This window comes from Chenopodium album, chromosome 11 (assembly GCF_948465745.1).
Source record: "Chenopodium album chromosome 11, dcCheAlbu1.1, whole genome shotgun sequence".
In the NCBI taxonomy this organism is placed as follows: Eukaryota; Viridiplantae; Streptophyta; class Magnoliopsida; order Caryophyllales; family Amaranthaceae; genus Chenopodium; species Chenopodium album.
The window spans coordinates 12,113,578-12,138,926 of record NC_137844.1 but is presented as its reverse complement, the minus strand read 5'-3'; the positions used below and the strand labels follow the sequence as shown (position 1 = coordinate 12,138,926).

Genomic DNA, 25,349 nt, shown 5'->3' with positions numbered 1-25,349 from the left:
CGTAAGCAAAATTAACGAATGAAATTTTAAAGTTTAAATTAATTAAATACAAAATATTATCTTTTGAGATTAAGAATTTTATCTAATATTTTAAAACTAATATCATAACAATTTTAATCGCATAAGTATGAAAAATATTTTTAAAAAAATACTAACAAACCGTGCATCGCACGGGTTTCATCTAGTATTATACTATTTCCTTCCCTATTAGTTATCTCCTCGTATCCTTTTTTTTTTTTTTTGAAACCTTATCCCCTCATATCATATTTTCATATTTTTCACATTCTCTCTCCTCCCCACTTATATTCGTTTTTGTGTTTTTAGATTTTTTTATTCTTCAACTACTAACCTCACTTTCAATATTTTATCAACTACTTTTGCATGCCCCCGGTTTTCAATAATTTTATTGTACATCGAACATTTTTGCGAAAAGTGACCCTTTTTATTACAAAAGTGACCCATATTTTCACAAAAGTGACCCTTTTTTTCAAAAAAGTGACCTTTTTTTTCTTCACAAAAGTGACCTTTTTTTCACAAAAACAGAGTATCAAAATAAATAAAATAAACACAAAATGCAAAAGTTAACCCAACGACTCTACTTTCATCCCGTATCTTTATCTCTCCTCAAAACTAAACATTTCCACCATTAACAAACCTTCAAATTCTCTCTCCTCCATCAAACCCTCAACCTCCTTCTCCCTCTCCGTTACCAACTGCAAGTCCCCATATTTTTCCCTTCAACGCTGTCGTCATCGTCACCTCTGCCGCCATAGTCATCGCCACCTCCGCCGCCGCCATGTTTGCCACCATCAAAGTAGATGAGGTGAAATGATAGATACCCACAATAAGGTATATATGCAATTGGGGTCGAGGTATTCGGAGTTGTTGTAATCCCGGACTTCAAACTCGACAAATCGGGGGATGGAGGGAGGTCAGCGGCGCTGGAATCGGGGGATTGGGGTGGTCAGCAAGGTCGAAATCGGAGGGGGACGCCGGATTCTTGGGAGAAGCTAAGGGAGTGGCGACAGGATTGGTGGTTTGGCGGTGGGTGTTTCAGCCTGATTTACACTAATTTAGTGTAAACCGGATGTTATTAAATATTTGTGATATTTTATTACTTCACACAATTCCTCTTAAAATTTCGCGCATGGAGAAATGGAGCAAGTAATAAAATATAGAGGGAGTAACTCTACTATCTTTTCTTACAATTTTTATTATCCTACCCACACCACTAATATCTCATTTTATTAAAGACTGTGTCCTTTTTACAATAAACGAAGGGAGTTTTACCGTACTAACTCAGAAATCACTATTAATTTTTTTTTCCCATCAATTTCCCCTTTTTATAGAGTACTCCCTAAATTTTAGGAAAGTAATTAGTTGGTTCTCCTTATTAATTTCGGATTTTTTTGGAAAATAATCACCAAGCAACTATTTTTCTCGTTTAAGTAATAACCACCATTTTTTTTTTTTTGAATTTTGCCACCTACACATTTTTTTAAGTTCCTATCATATTAACCTGTGAGGTCATGATGGGTTCCACAAACGACCTTCCTTTCATTTTTCCTCTTGTTCTTCCTTTTTCTCTCGACTACAATGAAGAGGGATTAAGGTTTGGAGAACTTTCTCTCTCAAACACAACGCAAATCAAACAAAATTCAAGGTAAATTAGGTTTTTTTTTTTTTTTTTTTTTTTTTTTTTTTTTTTTTTTTATTGATAACGTTAAACCCTAGATTTCGTACAAATCTTGCGCCTGGCCCAGAAATTCGTACAAGCCTGCTTGCAAAAAAAAAAAAAATTCCATCCATAATTGAGTTCTAAATTAAAACCTCCAATACAAAACCCTAATTGCTATTCAAAACCCCCAAATTAAGTTGCCATAAATAAGTAAACATACCTTTCTCCAAGGCTACATTGGAGTGTCAAAGCAAGAACAATGAATTTAAAAACTAACCTTAAGTTTTGTTTCGAGCAAATCGATTGCACTTTTAGCCCAAAATTAGAGAGGAACGAAGAAGGCAAGATGAAAATTGAAAGAAAGAAGAAAAGGAGAAACGTGAAGGAGGGTTATCATTAGTAGGGCCCACCATGACATCACACATAATGAGTTAGTCAATTTGGTGAGAATTTTTAGCATTTTTGAAAATGTGTAGTGGGTAGTGAAATTCAAAAAATAAAAATTATAGGTGGTTATTACTAAAAACAAGAAGAATAGTTGATGATTATTCCTTTTAGTTAGTATCTTTTTAAATTTATTTTTTAAAAAACATACATTTATTTCATTTGTTTTACACTCACGGCCTGTTCACATTTACTGAACTGAGCTGAACTAAACTAAATAGAGCTGAAATGAATATTTTATGAGAGAATGAAATAAAAAGTTGAACTGAACTAAACTGATTGAAGTTGAACTAAACTGAACTGAAATTAAGCTGAAGTGAACAGACCCTCAGTAGTAAATAATTGTAAAGTTGTTGATATTTTTTTCCAAGATACTCTTAAGAGTCTTAACAGTACAAACTTTGAAAATTACATTGGTTAGTTAAACAAATTGATATATAAGTTAAATAAGGTTAGTTTTGATTATTTCGCTTGAAAATTTAAGTTTTGAATATTAAGTGTATTTTATTCTACAAGTTTTTTTTTTTTTCAAAGATCTACAACATATATGTAAAAATGAACACATCAAAAAAAAGTTAAGTATATCTATACAAATAAAAGGTATAACTATAAATTTTGTATCCAATTAAAACCTAATTTCACCAATAGCACAAAACTGACCCCATTATCCTAAAATTTGAACCGACAAAAGAAACTAATTTCTCAAATATCAAAAATAGATGGAACTTCCTTTCTTCTTAAAAAAGAAATAGATAAAGCTTATTCTCTCATTCTGAAGTGTTTTATCTTACTAATTTTGAATTATATAGAGTTATTTACTAAGCTCAAATCATACTAACCAATCTAAACTTAAGTTATCTTTTATCTAAACTAATCAAGCTAATTTTGTCGTGATTCATCTTAACAAACACATGCATTCAAATTTTATTAATAATTTTAATTTCACAATATCATGATTGAACCCATATATATATTAAAGGACCAACTCAGTCAAAAGGTTAAAATGATGGTTAAAGTCCGGGAATATGTTTTTTTTTTTTACTTTTGTGTAGTATGAGAGGGTGTGATATATAGTATAAAACATATTTCTAGCTTAGGCCTCAACCATCAACTTAAGCTTTTGGCTAAGTTGGTCTTATAACAATATATTCAATGTAAAGTAGCATTTAACTTAATTCTACTTTCTCTAAAAATAATTCAAATTATTTAAAATACTCCATAGCCTTTGGAATAATATTATAAATGTGAATTGGGTTTATTAAAACTTATCCTAATTTTTAGATGAACTCCCTTCATATTTTATTATTTTCTCCAATTTCTCCTAAAACTACGCATATGGAAAAATAGAGCAGTATTTAAAAATGGAGAAAATACAAGTCTTGTTAGTGAGCTTATAGATGAATCTAACAAATCTCACGTGAGTATGTTTTTGCAAATAGTTATACTATTTTCGTTTCATATTATTTGCAACGATTTGAAATAAAGTAGAAAGTAAAATGTCAAATCGTTGCAAATAATATAAAACAGAGATAATATTTTTTTATGGAGAGTATTCCAAATGAGACAATATATTATAAACTGAAAAACTAGCATGTATCTTAGGTTGCACAAGTCCTAGTAGCATCCAAAACTTACACATTCAACACCTTTATAATTAGCTTTGGAAAAGAGGAAATAGATTGTGAATTGCATTGGCTTGTCACGTAAAATTGATAGCCCTTTAAATTACATGCACCATAAAATTAACTTGTGGATATTAAGGCGGTAACTAGAGAAACATTTCAAGCAATTGATGAATTAAAGCAACAACCAATGAAACAGTACAACTCTAAGTTGTAACATCGATAACCAGAAGAGGAAACAAAACCACAACGGGTATTACAACTAACTATCACCTTTTCTCTCTCTCACTCAATCTATTCTTGTGGCAGCTCCCCAAAACCAATGCAACAATTACACCTCTTTTGTTGGAATAATAACCACAACTCTTTACTTGTTACTTTACATTTTGCCATAATTTGATTGGCAAAAAATAATCCATTTAAATTGTACAACATTTGACTTTGATTATAATAAAAAATCAGTAAAAATAATTTCATTTCAACAAAATTAATTTCAGTTCAATAAAATTAATTTAAGTTCTGTAAAAATAAGTTAACTTCAGCAAATATAATTTTATTTTAATAAAATTAATTTCATTTCAGTAAAAATAAGATAAAGTGAATGGGACCTAAATAGTCTAAAATTTGATAAATTTCTAAAAAAAATTATTGATTTCCAACCTAAATAACCTTGCATTTGAGAACCCTATAATTGTAATTATGGATCAAAATGATGCATTGATAACGATAAGTAGAGGAATTTACAAGTACCAATATGGATGATGTTATACAGTGGGACCAATGATATATAATTGCAAAATATAGGCTTTTGTTTGGAAGGATAATAAAGCCAAAACCTACACTTTTTTTTTTTTTTTTTAATTTTTAATTTCCAACTATCTTTTCAATGTAGAAAAAGCAAAACCCTCCCCAAATTAGTATTTATAAATACATAAGCAAATTCATCCAAGTACTCAAAACTTTCTCACAATTACCCCAACTAGACCAAACACAAACACAAAATCTCACCTTATCATTCCCTCTCATAGCCTCCTGTTTTTAGTCCTAAAAAACACTTCATTTATTTCCCCACCAAAAAAAACACATATTAATAATGGATCAAGACCCATTCACAGCAAGCCTATTCAAGTGGGATTACCCAAGGAGCACCCTTGCGGTCGCATCGGCTACTCAGCAAAGCACGGCACAAGCGGCAACCTCGACGCTTCCGCCGTACTTTGCTCGAGGGCTGATAGGGATGAGGGAGCCCCCTGTAGGGATCCCGGGAGTCGGAATGGGGATGGGAATGGGAATGGGAATGGGAATGAGTATGCAGGGTTTTGCGATGGGAACTCCAGGAAGTGCTGCTGCTAATGCAGGAGCGGGAGCAAGTTCAGGTTCTGTTGGATTGGAAGAGTTATTCCAAGCGTACGGTATAAGGTAGACAAACATCAAGTACTTGTACTAACTATATTATGTTGAAACTTGAAACCCCCTCCACAAATTATTATGCAAACAGTATAAATATTTTAAAATAAATATAAAGAATATGTTTTAAAATGTAATAAGCTGTATTTATATTAATTTATGATACTTCTTTACTAAATTATATGAATTTATTTTTATTTTTTTTTTAGAAAGATGAATATCTATTTTTTAATGATGCATAATCTCCATATCAAAACCTCTCAAAATTAAATCCAAATTTTGATAAATGAATAGCTAAAGAAGAATGATATGCAAAATGTTCATTTAATGTATATGCATTCCTGAAAATATATATATATATATATATATATATATATATATATATATATATATATATATATATATATATATGTTTGTAGTACTTTGTAGGAAGTAGTTGTATTTTAAAACAACAGTAGTTCATAAAATAAAAAAAAAAAAAATAAAAAAAAAAGTGTCACAAATCAAGATTTTGTAGAATGATTTTGAATAGGGTCAAAATTATTTGGAGTATGGAATCTTATGAAGTATTGACATTTGACAATGATACTCAGTAGTTTATATAAACGACATTTGATCCCAATTATTACATACCACCTCAAGACTATATTAGCTAAGCTAGGCAAAAACACTACTCCATAATATATTAAAAGTAACCTTATGATATGAAAGTAACCTATTACCATCTTGATTTTCATATACTTCCCTAAAGTGTTCTTTTTTTTTTTTTTTTTTTTTTTTTTTTTTTTTTTTTTTGTCCTAATGCTGGGGTGTTGGATTGATTATTAAGGTACTACACCGCGGCGAAAATAGCCGAGATGGGGTTCACGGTGAACACACTAGTGGACATGAAGGAGGAAGAGGTGGATGAGATGATGAACAGCCTTTCTCATCTCTTCCGTTGGGACCTTCTTGTTGGGGAGCGTTACGGTATTAAAGCCGCTATCCGTGCTGAGAGACGCCGTGTTGAGGACCTTGAGGAGTCTCGCCGCCACCGTCACAACCACATGAGCCTCTCCAACACACCACCACCCGACTCGTCCCACCACCCTCTTGATGCCCTCTCCCAAGAAGGTATGTGTGCCTTCTATTACTTGAAATAATTAGATAAATGTACATGGTACTTATTTATTTATTCATATTGAATATTATGGAACCATTTTGTTGTTAAATTGTACCTCAAACAAAAATATATCACATGCTGATAGTCCCTAGATTCATGATTATATAAAAGTACTTTTAAATTTTTACTTTTTCTTTATTATCCAAATTTTAAGTTGATCATTATTCAATACCATAAATGCAACATTGCATGTTATGTTAGTATTTATCATCACAACATTATATGTCATTGAATTCAATATCTTGGTATTACACCAATACATCTACTAGTACTCATAAAATTCACCAATTCTGCATAATGTTTATAAACTTTATCTTTTGCTATCTAGGGTATGAAAATAAAAGTGATCAAAATTTAGAATCTTTAGAGCACAAAAATTGACACTTTCATTGGATTGACTATAGGACTATCAGAGGAAGGAGTCCACGAGAAAGAGGTAGTCGGTAGTGGTGGCGGAAATTGGGAAATGGTGGGAGCACCACCTACACACACAAATCAGGATCATCAACAAAGGAAGAAGCACAGGAAACAGCAACATCTTCAAGCAAGAAACACGGTCCAAAACATGATGAGCTTAACGACTGCTAATAGGAAATTAGTAGGGCAAGAACCTAGTAGGATGATTGGGAACCATCATAACAACAATAGTAACATAGATGATGACTTGGACGAGGAGGAGGTGGACGATGATGAGGATGGTGGTGGAGGTGGTGGCATTGGTGGTGTTACTGAAAGGCAAAGGGAGCACCCTTTTATTGTAACCGAGCCAGGAGAAGTAGCGCGAGGGAAGAAGAATGGATTGGATTATTTGTTCCATTTGTATGAGCAATGCCGTGATTTTTTGCATCAAGTTCAAAACATTGCTAAGGAACGTGGCGAAAAATGCCCTACTAAGGTACATTATCTATGATCTCTAATCAATCATCTTTTATGTTAATTAGGAGGTTATTATTTTGCTAATTGTTGATAACATTTGATTCTTTATTTGCCACTTTAAAGCTTAAACAACATGGTATTAATAATTAAATTACATTGCATGTTTTTTTTTTCTAATGCTTTTACATAATCCATTTTTATTTTAGCTAGCTTTAATTTTTATTGGAATTTGCATGGTATTTGATGTTAAAATCGGTGAAATTCTAAACATGTGTGGTGTATAATTCTTTCTATCTATGGAACCAACAAATTATATTGACATGGATTTGAAAGTGAGAGAATATTCCATTAAAAAAAAAAGGCTAGATTATCAACATAAAGTTGTTTGCCAAACTAGGTGTTTTACCCGGCTTTCCCAAAAAATAAAATGAAGTACTTCAAATATGTACATACATTGGATTGCATTGTCTTATCACATTATCCTTTTCTATCATCTTATTCCAAAAGTGTAAGATCAAATAAATAAATAAATTTTCTTTAGATTTTTTTTTTTTGAAGGAAGAATTCTCTTTAGAATTTAAGTACAAATTAAAACCTCCTTTTAAGTAATTATTCTTTGACGCAATGATTTTTTTTTTTTTTTTTTTTTTTTAATTGTATAAGGTGCAAATAGTGGTAGAAATGCTACTAGGGCTACTTGTTATTCCGTATTTAGGGTTAGAGTAATGAATATGTACTCCCGTGAAAGACATTTGCAAGGTTACTATAAAGTCCGACAATAATCTAATACACTAAATTTTCATTCATTAACATCTTCATTTCCATAATAGAACAAACTATAAATAGCTAGTAGGTTTATAATAACACAAAACCTACCCATTTATTATAAAGAACCTACCCAAAGAAATTTTTTTTTTTTAAAAAAAATTATCCATAATTCCGTATTGTCTAGAGTACAAATAATAAGATTGGGGTAGAAAGGGAAATTTCAATGTTTGTTTTGTTTGAAGCAATGCAACAAAGATGTACTAGTAGTCCAAAAGGGGAGTGAGAATTATATGAATATTCAAAGAGAGGATACATTTTTATTAAAAAATATATATATATAATAATCCAGTATTAGGTCGACAAGTGTCCAGTCAGAAGTACGAAAATTAATTTGTTAAAAAGACTTTTTTTTAAGATTGAGTCAATTGTGGGGGGAACCAAGGAGAGGATGAAATTAATCAGAAGAGGTGTCAATGTATGGCTTTGACAACTCATTGTCATTGTTTCCCTGTTCACAGTACATCGTCCTTCCTCAAATTATTAAAATAAATAAATTAAGGTTTTTTCACACATAAAAATAAGCTAAATTACAAACATGTTAATTATCCAAGAATTTTTTAATGCATGCTATGTCTAAATTTTACTTATCATGTTATTTACGAGTATATTATAACTAGTGTGGGAATTAGATGGCTAAGGATGTTTAAAATCAAAACAAAAGAAATTACCTACTCGTACATGTTAATTACTATGGAAGAAAATTGTTATTGCATGCTATTGTCTAAATTTTAATTAACACGTTATTACGAATAATTATGAGAATTAGAGTGCTAAAGATGTCCTTTTAATTATCATGTTCTTACGAGTAATTATGTGAATTAGATTGCTAAGACTATCCATAAGGCTTGTCGATGATCATTAAAGAAGTTGGATTTTTTATGAACTCGACCTAACTCTTTAAGCCTTTTTGTTAATGAAAATGAGTCTTGTTTTGATATAATACCTTAGAGAAAATAATGTGTTAAACAAGCTAACCTAGCATATATTCACTTGAATAAACCTCATTTTGTTAAGTCAAGATGTGTTAATAGTTCAACTCTACTCGTATACTTGAATAGAATAACGACAATAAGTCAATAAACATACTCTATGTCCTAACTTTGATTAATTCAAAAATAATGTATTAGGGATAATTACAGAGTAATGGAAAAGTACTACTCCCTCTGTCCCTTAATACAAAGCCTCATTTTCTTTTTGGGTAAATCAAAATATAATGTCTCTTTTCTATTTAAAGGTTGTATTTTTTGACATTATTACCCTCTTTTTATGAGCTGTCTGTCATCTTTTTTCCTTTACTTTTTTGTACTTTTAACATCAATTTCCAACACTTTCTCTCTCTATTTTTTTAATTATTCTCAATTATTTTTTCTTTCTCTCTATCTCTTTCTAACCCCACATGCACATATATTTTTATTCATTAGTTTTACAAAATTTATAACTTTTTTAATTCCCGCGCTAAAATAAAAAAAGACTTTATGTTAGGCAACAGAGAAAGTACTATGTATTATTCGCTCCATATTAAAGATAATTAAAAAAAAAAAAAATAAAAAAAAGAAACGAAGAGAGTAGGTTAGAAATACGAGTAGAAACGCCAAGAATGTAAAGAAGAGGAGAAAGAGGGAAAAGTATGTCTCGTAAATACCAATAGAAGGGAAAGCAGGGGATGGACCGATGGATGGATGAGTCAGGGCTACACAGGCTACAGTGCTAACATCATTTCGTCGCTCTCTCCGTGTATCCTTCCAAAGAAACTGGCTACTGTTTTATTCATCTTCTTTAATTACTTGAGTTGTACTACTACTTGCTCTTGTCATTTTTATTTGTCTTTACCTACTGACTACTCTGATCTTGATCAATTTATCATTGCTGCCTTGAATTTTTACCTTAAAAGTACTGTGCTTTTCCTGTTTATCTCTTACATCATTTTCAATAACAACCATAATAAAATTAATAATAACCCGGTCGAAAGGATCTGTTGGAGGTTTCGGCCGAATATGACTCTTCTTCTTGCCAATAAATAATAATAATAATAATAATAATTCTGTGTAAGAGTAATTTTCATAAATAATGCTAAAATACAAATTAATTCCCTATATAAGCTAATTTTAAAACTATTTCCCACAATACCGTCCACATAGGATCGGTTCCTAGGTTTAGAATTTGGCACTTTAAAGCCGCTACTACATAGAGATTCTATATATAGAACCGCTAACACCATTAGAGGTTCTATAATAGAACCGCTAACACCATTAGAGATTCTATACATAGAACCTCTACTTTAGCTTTCACTAGTGGCTCTTTATATAGAACTGCTAATGGTATTAAAGGTTTTACGTAAAAAACCGCTAATACCAATAGATGTTCTATACATAGAACCGCTAATACCAATAGAGGTTCTATGCATAGAACCTCTAATACCATTAAAGGTTTTATATTAGTTAAAATTGCCAATAATGTTAGCGGTTTTATATTTGTAAATACCAAACCTTGAAACCGAGCCTACGTGAATGATATTGTGGGAAATAGTTTTAAAACCAATGTATATAAGGAATTAGTTTATATTATTCATTTTGAAAATTACCCGATAAAATACGAAGTAATATTCTATAATTCCTTGTTACCACCATCTTGTAACTTTTTTGTGGAAATTTTAATTTGATCCAATGAGTAAAAAAATTCTTGATTAGCTGGTGTCTCAAGTGAAGTTTGGCTACAAATCCTATAATATTGATAGTATACTTTCGAAATCCCTTTAGTTCCCACGAAAAGGTGAAAATTGCTTATTTTTAAAAGTTTTTGTATGATTACTGCATTGTTCTGCTCTGAGTACTGACCAAGGATAACTAACAAACTCAAAAAATTATAAAAAAAAATACAGGTAACCAACCAGGTATTCAGATTTGCGAAGAAAGCGGGAGCGACGTACATCAACAAACCCAAAATGAGGCACTATGTGCATTGCTATGCTCTCCACTGCCTAGATGAGGAGACATCCAACGCCCTCAGACGAGCTTTCAAGGAGAGAGGAGAAAACGTAGGCGCCTGGAGGCAGGCCTGTTACAAGCCCCTTGTTGCAATCGCTGCACGCCAAGGATGGGATATTGATGCCATCTTTAACTCCCACCCACGCCTCTCCATTTGGTATGTCCCTACCAAGCTCCGCCAGCTTTGTCATGCCGAGCGCAGCTCTAGTAACACTAGCAACTCCATCTCTGCTGGTGCTGGGCCACACCATCTTCCTTTCTAGGTAGTCTTTTGTAGTTCTGCTATATCTTGTGATTTTTGTAGAATCAGATCATGTATGGTTCAGAACTTGAAAATCCTTCTCTCATTCTGCTGATTACTAGGGCTTTTCAATTTATCTCCCTGAAATTTGCTGAATCCTACCGGTTTACAGGAATGGTTAAGTTTTTCATAAAATCATGGGAGGCATATTTTTGTTAAAAGAGACCCAAGTAACAAATGAGATACTCTATATGTAAAGTTCATAGAAGTTGAATTTTAGCTGCTAAGAGTATGTTGCCGAGATCAATTTGAATGCAAATATATCCAAATTGTCTAATTTAGAACAAGAAATCAAACATACATTGTGACAAAATGATAAATTATCTAAAGAGAAAATGGCTGTCAGCACGTCTGGTATCATGATCGTGTACAGTTAAATAGCATAATTTTCAATCCTCGCTTCTGTAAACAAATCTTTCTTCTAATTTAGAACAAGAAATCATACATTGTGACAAAATGATAAATTATCTAAAGAGAAAATGGCTGTCAGCACGTCTGGTATCATGATCGTGTACAGTTAAATAGCATAATTTTCAATCCTTGCTTCTGTAAACAAATCTTTCTTCAGAGGCTCTTCTTACTCATCAACGGATGCAGATGAATGAGATGGATATCTCCATTGCACATCTGCCCAGGTGCTCTGACCATCAGTCACCTCTTTAATAACGGATGAGACCTCATTAACATTGACCCGAATCTGTTGCTTGCTGTCTCTTTCCCGAACCGTGACAGAGTTTTCTGAATCAACAGTAATTGCAAAGGGTACTCCAAGTTCATCGGTCCTTGCATAACGCTTGCCTATCGATGTACCTGCAAAAGTCATGTCGGTAGTTGGTAAGCTACTGAATGCTGATTTTTATTTTATTTTTTATTTTTTTGAGGGAATACTTAATGCTGATACTCTTAGTCTTTATGTGCCAAAATGGGCAGACAAAATCTAAGGTTTAGTAAGGATGCAACTTCTATGAGCCCTGCCTATAGGGTGGATTTTCATATAACAGGCAAAGCAGATAAAAGAGTTCCACCTCTCAACCAAGATTTACATAAAAGTCAAGAACAAATCTTAAAAACTACAAAAAGAATAGTAGTAGCTTCCCATGAAATAGAGTTTCCAATAGAAAACTAGATCTCATATTGCCATGTGATCCAAACAAGCACAATGATCTTAAAACCTCCTGGAATACCAGGTTTTGGGAAGTTAAAAAATATTACCCAGGTTACCAAACAAATTTTCTCAAGTGAATGCAACTGTTACAAGCAAGAAGCACCCTCTGAAAACAACACGGATCAACTCACGATCATGACCCTAATAACCAACTCCCCCCCCCCCCCCCCCCCTCTCTTTCTCTCTCTCTCTCTCTCTTCATTTTAAAAAAACCTACCAAAAACGAACAATGGAATACAAGAAAAATGGCATACATCACCTTCTAAAATATTATTTGTCTAGAAGCACCATATCAAGCCATTATCTAAATTGCTAATACGGTGCAAAATTACGGCCACATCGTTTCAGTTGAGCAGTAATTTCAAAGAGTTTCAATTTTTCAAACCGAAATTGTCCCCATTTTAGTACTCTGTTTATCAAAAACACCAAATCTCGTCCAATTAAATGTTTCAACTCTAAATCACCATTACATTTCACTCAAAAAGTCAAAAGTTACTAGCTATTCAAAGATACAATAAAAGATTACCCATTTCTCCTTAGTAATGGCTTCAAGCCTCTAATAGTCTACCCTACCTAATCACATAGCTTACAACTATTATAAAATCCTAAAAGACTTTGATATCAAACGCGCATTGACAACCACAGCACAGTCAGTAACCAAACATCATTTTCATTACCAGGACATGAACCAAAATTGTGATTTTGACCTATTTTTTCAGGTTTCTCCTGTCATTCCTTTGATGTCACTTCTTTCTTTCCTCCCCAAACCATTTTCCACCACTAAAGCTTCACCTTTAGCAACAATTCTTTCAAAACCCACTTCATAATTAGACCATAAGCTCATGCATTCTCAGATTTTATCCAGTTTTTTTCCCAACATATCTGCTAATCTCATTCAACTCATTCCCTTAGCTAGTAAGAATTGACCTCATAAATTTATACATCTATAATAAAGCACTATAATTACTCGCCATACAATGATTGATACATCTATAATAAAGCACTATAAGCCCCCCAGAACAAAAAAAAAAAAAAAAAAAAAAAAAAAGTCCAAGTACATATAAACTAATTCTAAAACTTTCAAGCTCTCATCTTCTATGCTCTTTGTTTTGGGTCTCAGCAAACCACCATCACAAGTCCATTTCTACAGCCCTTGAATCCACCACCACCATGGTCATAATAGAACCAGCAAACGGATACCTTAATCTCCCTCTTGATACCTCAATTTTCTCGATCTCTGCTTTGCGGGGCTACCATCATTCTGGAACAGCAATTCTTACTTTATCGGAATGCAATGTTAGATAAGAAGGTTTTAACAAAAAAGCAAATCCTTTTGTATTGTAGCCTTGCAGTTTAAAGGTAAAGTAATCCCCCCCCCCCCTCTCTTTCTCTCTTTTATCTCCCTGAATAGCCTTGTTGGAATTATATATAAGACATTTTTTTTTTTTTTTTTTGGGGGGGGGGGGGGGGTGTTATGACATGGATGGGAAGAAAATGAGAACGTGTAGAAAAAAAAAAAATCAAAAGCTTATCTTGACTTTTTAAGCAAGAAAATCGGTGATTAGGTGCTACCGACCAAGGAAGTGGCCTCATAAGGTTCTCCTAGAAGGGGAGAAATAAATCTTTATGGTACTATCCCACAAAATTGTTGAAGGGATTAATCTGGGAAAAAAATATATACATTGTTACTTAAAATTCCACGGAAAAATAACTTTTGGTTCATGTAGCCAACCCCACTTATGGGATTAAGACTTTGATTGATACTTAAAATTCCACTTTCCTTTCAACCGACAACCAGATTTTACAGCTTTGACCCATTTTATGATAGCGAGGATTGATTGCTCAAAACATCTTGGAGATATATAGTTATATATAAGTGAATAGGGTCTTAGAAATTCAGGGAGTATTTGGTTCACATAGTGGTATAGGTTTGGAATTAGGAATAAAACCAAGCAGGTATGGGGATAGGGTTGGAACTTGATTCTTAATACCTTATGTTTGGTTATTGTAAGGGTATGAATTTTTTCTATTATTTAATACATAGTGGTTGGTATGAGCCATAACCACCTCCCCTTTTGGGTTTCTAAAACCCATACCTTATGGGTTTGGGGTATGGGTTTGAAATTTTCTTACACAAACAAAAGGTATGGGGTTTACCCATTCTAGACCCATGTACAATTATACCTAAATTGCTTGAACCAAAAACCCCTGAGGTTTTGGGGGTGTTTGTTTGTTGACACTGTTTTTTTATTTTATTTTATTTTATTTTATTTTTATTATTATTATTAAATTTTAGATTGGTTGTTTGACCAAAATGTTTAGAATCAGCCATCAGGATTGTTGTTTAGCCTATAACTACGCAAAATTACATTTAACAATACCCCAAAAAAAATTCTTTTACTCCCTCCGTTTTCTTCCAAGTTACCTACTTTCCTTAAACCTCCTTTTTTTTTTTTCTAGTGACGCACTTTCCCATAAGGAAACCTGTTACTCTCTCTATCCCAAATTACTCGCAACATTGACTTTTTGCACTATTTGCAACATGTTACTACCTCCGTGCCAAAAAAAAAAAAAAAAAAAAATTGTGTTGCAAGTATTAAAAAAAAAGAGGTAGTATAATAGTAGTAAATAATGATTATAAATTGATAATCTTTTAAAACTTTCTGAAGATAAATCTAAATTTTTATTTTCACAAATTGGATGTCACTACTTTTGACAAGTCCAAACAAGTGACCTATGACCAATAAAAAAACGATGTTATTTCAGTTGAAAGAAGTTCAAGTTTACCCATGTTGAAACGGGATAAATTTGAAAAAGAAAGGAACTACAGTGACACATACAAAACTCAAATATTGGCTCATCTCCCTATTATTTTTAGTTGAAGGTAGTCCAAATTTACCAATGTAGTATTGTTTCAGCATGCAATGAATTTCATTAAAAAACAAAGAGCTTCCATGAATCATATAAACACAAACAGTAAACATGTCATTATTCCTTCTCCAAGTAGAAAGAAATTAAACTTTTAAATCCATTATTGGCCAAAGATTTCAAAGAAGGATGAGAAGAGTACCTGTGGTGTCAATTTTATGCGAGATACCAGCCGCAGCCAATGACTTAACAATTTGTGCAGCGACTTCCTCATACTGCAGATTTTGAACCAGGGGAAACACAGTGCACTTGATTGGAGCCACAAGTGGAGGGAAACGGAAGACATTCAATTGCTCATCCCCACCTTTGCTTTGCCTGGTATAGAAAGAATGCTCATATAAACAGTAAATAATTCGCCCAATGCCGAAAGATGGTTCAATAACTGATGGCGTAAAAACCCTCTGATGTTCCTTCTTCTTCTCCTTCTTGATAGTTACCATCTTGTTTGTTATTGTCACATTCTTCCCAAGAGTGCAAACATTGAATTCCACTTCACCCTTAGACTCCAAGTTGGCCTTCATTTCCATAGCTTCTTTTTCATCCATGGCCTGCATGATTCGAACCAGAGCAAATTTAAATATAAAATAGCATTCCACTATAGTGAAGTAATCAGTTATAGTTTCAATGTAGAGTGGTAAGAAGGAATATATTTTTAACTATTACCTCCAATGCTTCAACCACCATCTTTTGATTACCCTTAAATGCAAGGCCAAGTTCCTTTTTCACTGGGGTGATAATAATTTTCTGAAAGAATATCACATACGTACATTAACACAGTTGGCCATTACCATACACTTAATAAACAGACATGAAATAAGAAGAAAAATCTATAGAAAGAGAGGAAAGTGGTAATACCTCTACTTCTTTTGGTTCTGCATATTTCTCATGAGCCACAAGAGCTACACCACTTTTATCCTAAACAAATTTATAAAACTTGTAAGTTCATGGACTTCACTGATATCCCTTTTTTTCAAGTAAATGTACAACAATGTTTTAAGATTACATCAAAAGAAAAGGATGTACTAGCTGCATAAAATCAACATAAGATTTACTAACAAAACGCTACCGTGTGAGCACGCAAATCATATGCAGATCTATCAGCAATGCCAACACACTCAATCCAGCCATATGAGCATTCAATCTCAGCATCCCAACAATCAGCAGCATAATGAGCCATCTCATTAGCAAGATGCTGACGGAACCGCAATCGTTCTTTGTCAATTCCAAGGCTGGTGAGGAAAATGTAAACTCTCCCGATGAAATAACCCAAAGTTTCATTGTTGATAGTTCCCTGTATAACAAGGAACATAACACATCAGCAAGAAATATAATGACGTTACTCAGAGTGCACTCAGAGGAATCATAAATGAGTACACACATCAGAACATGAACATAAACTAACCTTGCTAACTGCTTCACCAAGAACCATCTTCTTTGCAGATTGCCCAGATACCTGCAGCTCCCTTGGAAACATCAAAAACTCCAAATTTGCAACTTCAGGAAATTTCCGATGAGACTTATCTTGGGGATCCACAAAATGTTCAATTTCTGCCAGCGTAAACTCACGAACCCTAAGAAGACCTTGTCTTGGAGAGATCTGAAACACAAAATTATGATAATAAGATATTATGATTTCAGAGAAACAGGATAAAATGAAGTGAAAATCTCCCCTATTTCATTCCTCATGCCTGCACTTTACCCTTTCCCTGTCTGTTTTCTCCGTTGATTCCAATTTTACCAATATCCTATTAGTAAAATAAAATGCCCTAATACACAGGATGAAGTGCTGGAAGAATTGCATTTACCACAACTAGATATGCTTAATAGTTCAAATAATTGTGATATATGCCTCAAAGCCAAAGCCCAAATGAGCAATCCATATGTTCATTAAGTTAAGATACAATTGAAAATCCACACTACTTTCTACAGACATTACAGTCAAGTCATACAAGCCCACCATAGCACATAGACTTTTAATAATTTGATCGGGCCGATATGCAAGGTTTTATATAAGCGTTCAACACACACTGACCCAAACTAAATCTACCTGACTCCAAATCAATATGTTAGACAGGTCAATTAGCAACTTAAATTCACAGAGAAACAATGAAAATTACAGACCTCATTTCTAAAGGCTTGACCAATTTGGGCAGCAGCAAAAGGAAGCTTATTGCCATTGTAATAGTACAGGTCCTTGAAGTTCACAAAAATACCTTGGGCTGTCTCTGGTCGCATGAACCTACAAGTAAAGGCATAAAAGCAAAAATTAAAAAAAAAAAAATGATAAAAATATAAAAAAGAAAAGGCCACTGATTAATCAGAGAAGGGCAGACAAAATCAGCCAACATATGTTTTAAGAAATTGACAAACAAACCTACCCAGGGCTCACGCCAGAAGGACCTATTGAGGTCTGAAACATCAAATTAAATGGATATGGATCAGAAAGAGGATTTTTCGTATCAGGAGCAGTTATGCCATACTCCTTTATCTTTGAGCCCATCTCTTCAGAAGAGAAATCGTCCAGCATAGCCAATACATGTTTGAGTTCTGCTACTTTTTCTGCAGACAGACTGAGGTCCTTCTCGAGTTTCTCCTTGCAGAAATCCTTGATCAAGTGGTCTGCACGGTAACATGTGCCGGTCTTTTCATCCTTAACCATAAGGTCAGTAAACTTATCCACGTGTCCTGAGGCCTTTAGCACAACTTCTGGCGTCACACATGGGCAATCAACCTCCAACATGTTTTCTTGCATGACAAAATGCTGGCAGTGCAAAAAAATAGAAGATTCAGTTCTATAATACATGCCAGTTTGAGGTATTGAGCATAAGTGATATGAAAAGTAGGTAAAAGTAAACGGTATTAGCAACAATAGTGAGAACAGAAGAAATATGATCACTATTCTAGTTTTCTCATAGCACAGCACATTGGGGTATTGGTGTCACCCACCCAATCTCCCTACAAAAACGTTAAAAAAAAAATCCCGCAACACAATAATCCTCAGTACATTGACACTAAGATAAGCATATGAATCAAAACAATCCAATTTCTCAAGAGGTTTCTCACATTCGACAAGGGTGTCAGACATAAAAATTCTTACCCCTGTAATTAAACCTAAGAGTTAATGTTGGAATCATAGGTAAAAGTTGCAAATTCACCACAAAAATATATGCTTTGAGCAATGAAAGTGCAAGAACGAAATCTCCTACAGGAACCACCATGATTACACAAACCAAACAAGGCAGACTTCACAGCAAGCTTAATTAATAATAATGAGTTTGGCAAACATTTCACAAAACCCTTACTAAATTGAGTAAATTGTAGAAATTTTGTGCAATTCTTTCCCAAATCCTATTTTTAACTCGTGTAAATATGGACCAAACTTCCCGAATCTGCTAACAGCGTAGGCATAAATTACCTATACATGACCAGTGGCTTCTACTTTCCATTTCCATAATAGACAGCTACAAAGAACATTCATTGTAAAGTCATGCATTCCTACCCAATAAAACATCAAACTAATAAACATCAAAACATAAAAATGTTCAAAATTCAACTCCAAATTCCACATAAAAACTCAACTCAACTTCATGCATAATCAAATTACAATCTTAAACAATAAAACCAATCATAACCAATAAACATCAAAACATAAAATAAAAAAAATGTTCAAAACTCAATCTCAAATCCAACATAAAAAAAAAAACCAACAATTCACTCATAACCAACTTACAATCCAAAACCAATTCATCGTAATTAATCACACAATTCACTTCCAATTCAAACACATAAATGTTCCAACTTCAATCTCAAATCCCACATAAAAAACCCAACTCAACCTCAATCATAATTCATAACCAAATCACAATCCCACACCAATCAAAACCAATTCATCGAAACTAATTCCACAATTCACTTTCAATTCAAAAACATGACAAAATCGAGAAATTAAATTTCTGATTTCTGATACCTGACGCCAAAAGGCAAGAACATTCTGTTTAACAGCACAACCAGGAGGACCATAATCATACAAGCCAGCAACACCACCATAGATCTTAAACGAAGGAACATAAAACAACTTCCTCTCAAGCGTATTAATCACGCCTTGTCGAAACGCCTCTTTACTCTCACCACCATTACTCTTAACAATTTCCTGAAGCTCCTCTTCAATCGCAGCCTTCTCCAATTTCAAACCCTTCAAACCTTCAACGGCGGCGTTAATGGCGGCCTTATCGGCGACGGCGGAACCCTTGAGCTCCCTCACAGTGTTCGCCTGAGCATCGACGGAGGCTTGCTTATCAGCAAGAGCTTTTCGAAGAGTGATTTCAGCGGAATCCATTAATGGAGGTTCTAGTGTGAAATGGCGGAGGAGAGAGAAAGTGGTTAGGGGTTTGGAGGAGAGAGAAAGTTGTGAAATGGAGAAAGAGTGAGGTTTTGTTAGTGGATGACCTCCCGTACGCAAGCCTTATTGCACGAGGGAGCTCCACTTAGGGTCTGTTCTCTTCAGCTTAATTTCAATTCACTTCAATTCAGCTGAGCTCATCTCAGTTTAGTTTAGTTCAGTTCCTAATTTCCTTCTTTCATAAACAATTCAATTCACCTCATTTCAGTAATTGAGAACAAGCCCTTAATCATCACAAAAATCATTTATTAGGTGTTATTTCTGTAAGTAACTTGATTAATGCCCGTGCGATGCACGTTAGTACTGAAAGGAATGGTGTCCTTCGAACAAGTGTATTATTCTGATAGAGGGTTCGGAATTATTAGAAATCTAATTATTCAGTGAGGTCAAGTGATCGGAATGCCTGGGTGGAGGCCGCTTCCGATCAGTAATATTAATGTATAATTAATATTACAGCTTAATCTTGACTGAACCCTTCGGGTCACACCCAAGCAACTAACGAACCGATGCGACGAATTAATTCGGAAAGAATTAATGAGTCGACCGAGCAATTAATATTTAGACGTCGGAAATTCAAGCTTGGAGCGTCGGAAGTTGAGTCAAAAATAATAAAAGACGAGACGAGAAAATTACTAATAAATCAACAAAATTACTAAAATACCCCTAGCATCGGAATGCCCGAGTGCTAGGGGCATATGGCCTAGCAAGGTGGCTAGCAAGCGCACCAAGCCAAGCGTAGGCTGGCTGGTGCGTGCAAGCGCACCAAGCCAAGCGTAGGCTGGCTGGTGCGTGCTAGCGCACCTTGGCTAGCTAGGTTGGCTAGCAGCCCGCACATATGTGCATGGCATGCTAGGAGGCCTTGGCCAGCAGCCCGCACAAATGTGCGTGGCTTGCTAGCAGCAGGCCTCGGCCAAGCAGCCCGCACATATGTGCGTGGCCTGCTGGGCCGTAGGGGTGGCAGCGGCTGGCAGCCCACCTTGGGTGCCTTGGTGCCCAAGTGGTGGGTGCCACACGGCGCGAAGTAATTGGCTTGAGGGTATTGTGTTGGCCGGCTATGGGAGAGGAGTGGGGAGTAAGTTTGGTCCTCCCTTTCTCCAAATGGACCTCACCTGACCTCTCTTGTGAGCATGTCACTTGTTGATTTATTAGTAGCTTGATTATTAATTTTATTTTTGATTTAAAATAAAATGGAAAAATCAAATCTCCCACATTGATGGGTGAGATTTTCTCACTCTTGCATTTCCCTATAAATACCCAAGTTGGGGTATTGGGAAAATTGCTTGGGTAAGTGTTGAAAAAGGCATCACAATTGTGAAAACCTTTGAACACGATTAATTACTCGGGTTTTAAGGTCGGGCTTAGCTAACTCCTAAGCAATAGACCATTTTCGGTGCTTGGGTTGCGGGTGGACTTCGTTGGAAGTCCTCGTGTGAGCGGGTCTAAGAGCTTTCAAAGTAAGAGCTCAATTAAGTGAGCGAAGCACGTGACAAAGGTATTAATCTCTTTCTTAATCTTGTCATTTAAGTTAATTATGCTTTATGGTTATAATTATTGTGAGTGTGATCTTGGCTCGGGTTTCCTTCCGCGGTGGGTCGGACTCACCGAATCCCAACAATTGTATTAGAGTCAAGTTCATTTATTTTTATAATCATATTTTTCAAGGTGTTTTTATGGCTTAATTTTTCTGGTTTTAAGTTGCTAATTAGATTAGTAGCTCGGTTTTATTATTTTTAAGCCCGTATTATAGCTGATTTCAGCCCCGAACCCAGATTTTCGCCCAAAAATAATGAATTTTGGGTGGAAAAGGCGTTCTGGAAATGGTTTTACCCTTTTAAGACTGTGTTTTTAGCCAAAAAACGACCAGATTTGCCTTTTTCGAGGGATTTTTCGTTTTGACGAAAAATTTTAAGTCTTTCTAACCTTGAATCTTTATTATGGTGGTTATGTATTTGGTTCTTTCCTTAATTTATATGCAATTTTAAACCTCTTTAAGCATGGTTACTTGGTAGTAATTGGTGCTTGAAAGTTTGGTTTTATTTTTCACATAATTGCAAGTTCAATGCATTAAGAGTGAAAAATTTGTTTTTGGTTGTTTCCAAGTACTAAAGATTCAATCTTTAATTGTTTTAAGTGATTGAAACTTTGAGTTACTAAATTCCATGAATTTTTGGTTGAACTTTTGATTTAATCATGTATTAAGTTGATTGGAATATTAAAGTTTGAATCTTGTGATAGAAATTTCATTTATCTTCATATTGGAAGATATAATTTTTCAAGGATTCACAAGTGTTAAAGTTGGAATCTTTATATTGAACTTTGTGTTCATATTTCCAACTCCCTTTTACTTTGTCAAAATCTCATGATTAATTTAAATTAATTAAAATAGTGAGCTATTGCCCTTATTTTTATTGCACCAAGTTAAACCAAATTTATTAAAGAATGGTTCTTGAAAATTAATTTTGGTTGTATGCACCTTAATGAATTTTTAATTAAAGTTGGACTTGTTTAATTTTTCATATTTGCTCATCAAGTTAGTTCTAAAATTAATTTCATGTCACGCAAAAATCGGGTTGGAAACCCGAGGGCCATGGCACGCAAGCCGAGGCAAGTGCCTCACTTGGCTAGCCAGGCTGCATAGCAGCCCATATGTGGCTGCCAAGTGGGCTGCCCGAGCTTGGTGCGCCTGATCTGCGTGGCTACTGCTTGTGCCGGCACCATGGCGCACCATGGCAGCCAAGGTAGCAACATGGTCCGGCAGCAGCTGGGTGTTGTGCACACACACCATGCGTGCAGCTATGTGGCTGGCCGTGGCTAGCCGTGGCCGGTGCATGCATTGAGCTAGGTGTGTGTGTGCGTTTCTTGGTGCGAAGGGGCAAGTAGCCTTAGTGCGTGTGCCTAGCATCAGGTAACCCGTAGCAAACGCTACTAGGCTCGGCCTAGCTAGTGCTAAGTGGGGTGTGGTGGAGGCATATGCATCAAGCCGTATAGTCCGGGGTTGCTAGATGACCTTGGCTTGCATATGGCACGTACTTAGTGCGTGAGCCATTTGAATGCGGTTGGCTTCATGTTTGCTTATTTTGCCGTTTTAATTATTTTATTAATTTAATTTGGTTTTAATTATTTTAATAAATGTTGGAGGCTAGGCCTCGGTTTTTGAGCGGCATTTGCAAAATTTAATTTTGGCAAATATTTGGGTTTACCGACTTAATTAATTGGATTAATTAAGATGGAAGCGGTAATTTAGTGGGAGCTTCAATTATTAATTGCGCTAAATTACATAATCTATTAAACAACTTTGACTAGTTTTAATTAGGTATGTTAATTAGATTAACGACCTAAATTAGTTACTAGTTTACGCGCGTTTTATGCATTATTGTTACTTATTTATTGTTGTAAAATGCATGGGCCATTCACAAATAGTGAATAGATTAATGGAATATATATTCTCTCACAGGTTTTGTAAATGGCAACTAGTGGGGCCCGATTAGGATAGTGTAGGGAATATTTCAACCCATTACCCCAAACCATTGTGATCATACGCTTAAGTATGGTGGCGTCCAAAGGGAAAGAAAAGAGAGCAAAAGAGTCGCCAACAAGTTTTAGGAACTTGTAAACCGTTCACAAGGTGAAGATTACACCCCTTAACGATCCATGAGATCGTTAACTCCAAAAGGTCTTGAACCAAATAGGGTTCGGGGATGAAGGTACAAATCCAACCTAAAAGAGATTGAACCTACCCTAAATAGGCCTCTACTTTATTCTTCTCGTATTCATGTGCGCTTTCTGACTAGCATGCAAACAATAGGTTAACCCTAAACCTGTTTATCTATGTTGGTTGAATATTAATGCACAAATAAAACTATTATTGGCGATCACTTGAATTATAACCATATTATCCCTAAACAAGATTATTAATTATCTTATTAAGCGTGATTACAAGTACAAATTCCCTTTAAACATGCATAAAAGGGGTGATCAAGCAATAACAATAATAATCATCAAGCAACATAATAACAATCATCATAATTATAATCATAATCATAATAACAATCATAATAATCATAATTATCATAATCATGTTAAAGCATAATATTAATAGCAAGATCCTAGGCATGATACTAACAAGATTAATAACAAACCCTAGCATGTCACTAAGCATTAAAGATCAAAGCTTTAGCCCTAACATGGTACTAACATGATATTAGAAAAGAGTAAAAGGCACCCTAAACATGATACTAGAAAGCAATAGAAACATCCTAACATGATACTAGGAATTAAACAAATTTAAACATGCTTTCTACAAGAATAGAGCAATAAGATTACATACTTTGATGCCTCGTACCTCTTTCTAATAACAAAATACACGCGTTAGTAACTTCAAGGAAAATATAAAATCAAAAAATCAAATTAAATAATTGAAGTAGAGATTAGGGACCAAACCCTCAGAAATTATAACCTTTCACGTCTAGGGCGAAGGCAACTTCGAACTTGGCTAGGTGTTTCTAGATCTCGTGTATGCGGAATTTTGTTTGTGAAAAGCTAGAGAGAATTTAGAGAATAGATTAATTGTGGATTGTAGATGAGAATTGATGATTGTGGATGAGAATTGATGATTGTGAATGAATAAAAACGGAGGTTTAGGACCCTATTTATAAGAAAACAGTCCGGAAATAGGTAGAATTTGATAAGGAATAAAACTCCACGCTGTCGCCGCAAAACCGACCTTGTCGCTTGGCGACAAGCTCTGTCGCGTGGCGACAGGCCTGTCGTTTGGCGACATCCTGGATTCCTACGCGCTTTCAAACACGGAGTCCACTTATCAATCAAAATCGATTTGTAAAGTCCGTATGAAAACTAAAATCGTATTTTTCATAAAATAATATTTTATTCCAAATAAAACTCATTAAAACATAATTATTAATTCTAATCTTATTAGGACTTAAGAGAACCTTCTAGAGAATTCTAGAAGACTACCATTAATTCCAATAACTTTAGGAATAATAATTATCATTGGGCCCTCCCCTAGATCATTGGGCCGCATGTAAAGATCAAACCAGACCCAGTTTAGTATTTTGGCCATAACTTCCTCATTATGCATCGGAATTGGGCTTATAATATATCGTTAGAAAGCTCTTTGCAAGCCCCATCGAACTACACTATTATTGGACCCTTTTCATGGACCAAACTAAACTGGATTGGCTGTTTTCATAAAATAGAGTTGTTTTCGAAAACAGAAAGAAAGAATTTTTAAATAAAAACCAACCGCAACACTTGACTTTTCACGCTTTCACCTCGTTCGATTATCATTCGACGCAAAAGGTATTCATCACTGGGTTTGGTTTTGGGGAGACACATTTGGGTGTCTACAGATAGAAAATACGGACTGCGATCCGTGATGTATTTTTGTAAATCTAAATACGGTCTGCGAACCATTGAGTATTTGTGTACCTTAATAATTAGATTAGTCCTAATCGTAGATACTACTATTTGCATAATTATGGTCATGTCTTGAAGACGGAGGTTCCTAGAAGACGAAGCCATGAAGTTGCAAAAGC

The 25,349-nt window shown here is 34.6% G+C and overlaps 2 protein-coding genes across 2 annotated transcripts; one reads left to right on the top strand and one right to left on the bottom strand.

Annotated features, from left to right (window-relative positions):
• Positions 1-4,837: 4,837 nt before the first annotated feature.
• Positions 4,838-11,264, top strand: LOC145568587 (floricaula/leafy homolog). Its single transcript, XM_081628019.1, has 4 exons — positions 4,838-5,163; positions 5,981-6,264; positions 6,718-7,208; positions 10,896-11,264. Exons 1-4 carry the CDS (start codon positions 4,838-4,840, stop codon positions 11,262-11,264), a joined length of 1,470 nt encoding a protein of 489 aa, XP_081484145.1.
• A 268-nt stretch (positions 11,265-11,532) lies between these two features.
• Positions 11,533-19,805, bottom strand: LOC145567397 (glycine--tRNA ligase, mitochondrial 1-like). The gene is made up of 9 exons (XM_081626661.1): positions 19,363-19,805; positions 17,774-18,156; positions 17,517-17,634; positions 16,798-16,992; positions 16,462-16,686; positions 16,251-16,310; positions 16,059-16,139; positions 15,538-15,943; positions 11,533-12,112 (listed from the first exon to the last, which is right to left on the bottom strand). Exons 1-9 carry the CDS (start codon positions 19,729-19,731, stop codon positions 11,880-11,882), a joined length of 2,070 nt encoding a protein of 689 aa, XP_081482787.1. The 5' UTR covers positions 19,732-19,805; the 3' UTR covers positions 11,533-11,879.
• Between the last annotated feature and the right edge of the window lie 5,544 nt (positions 19,806-25,349).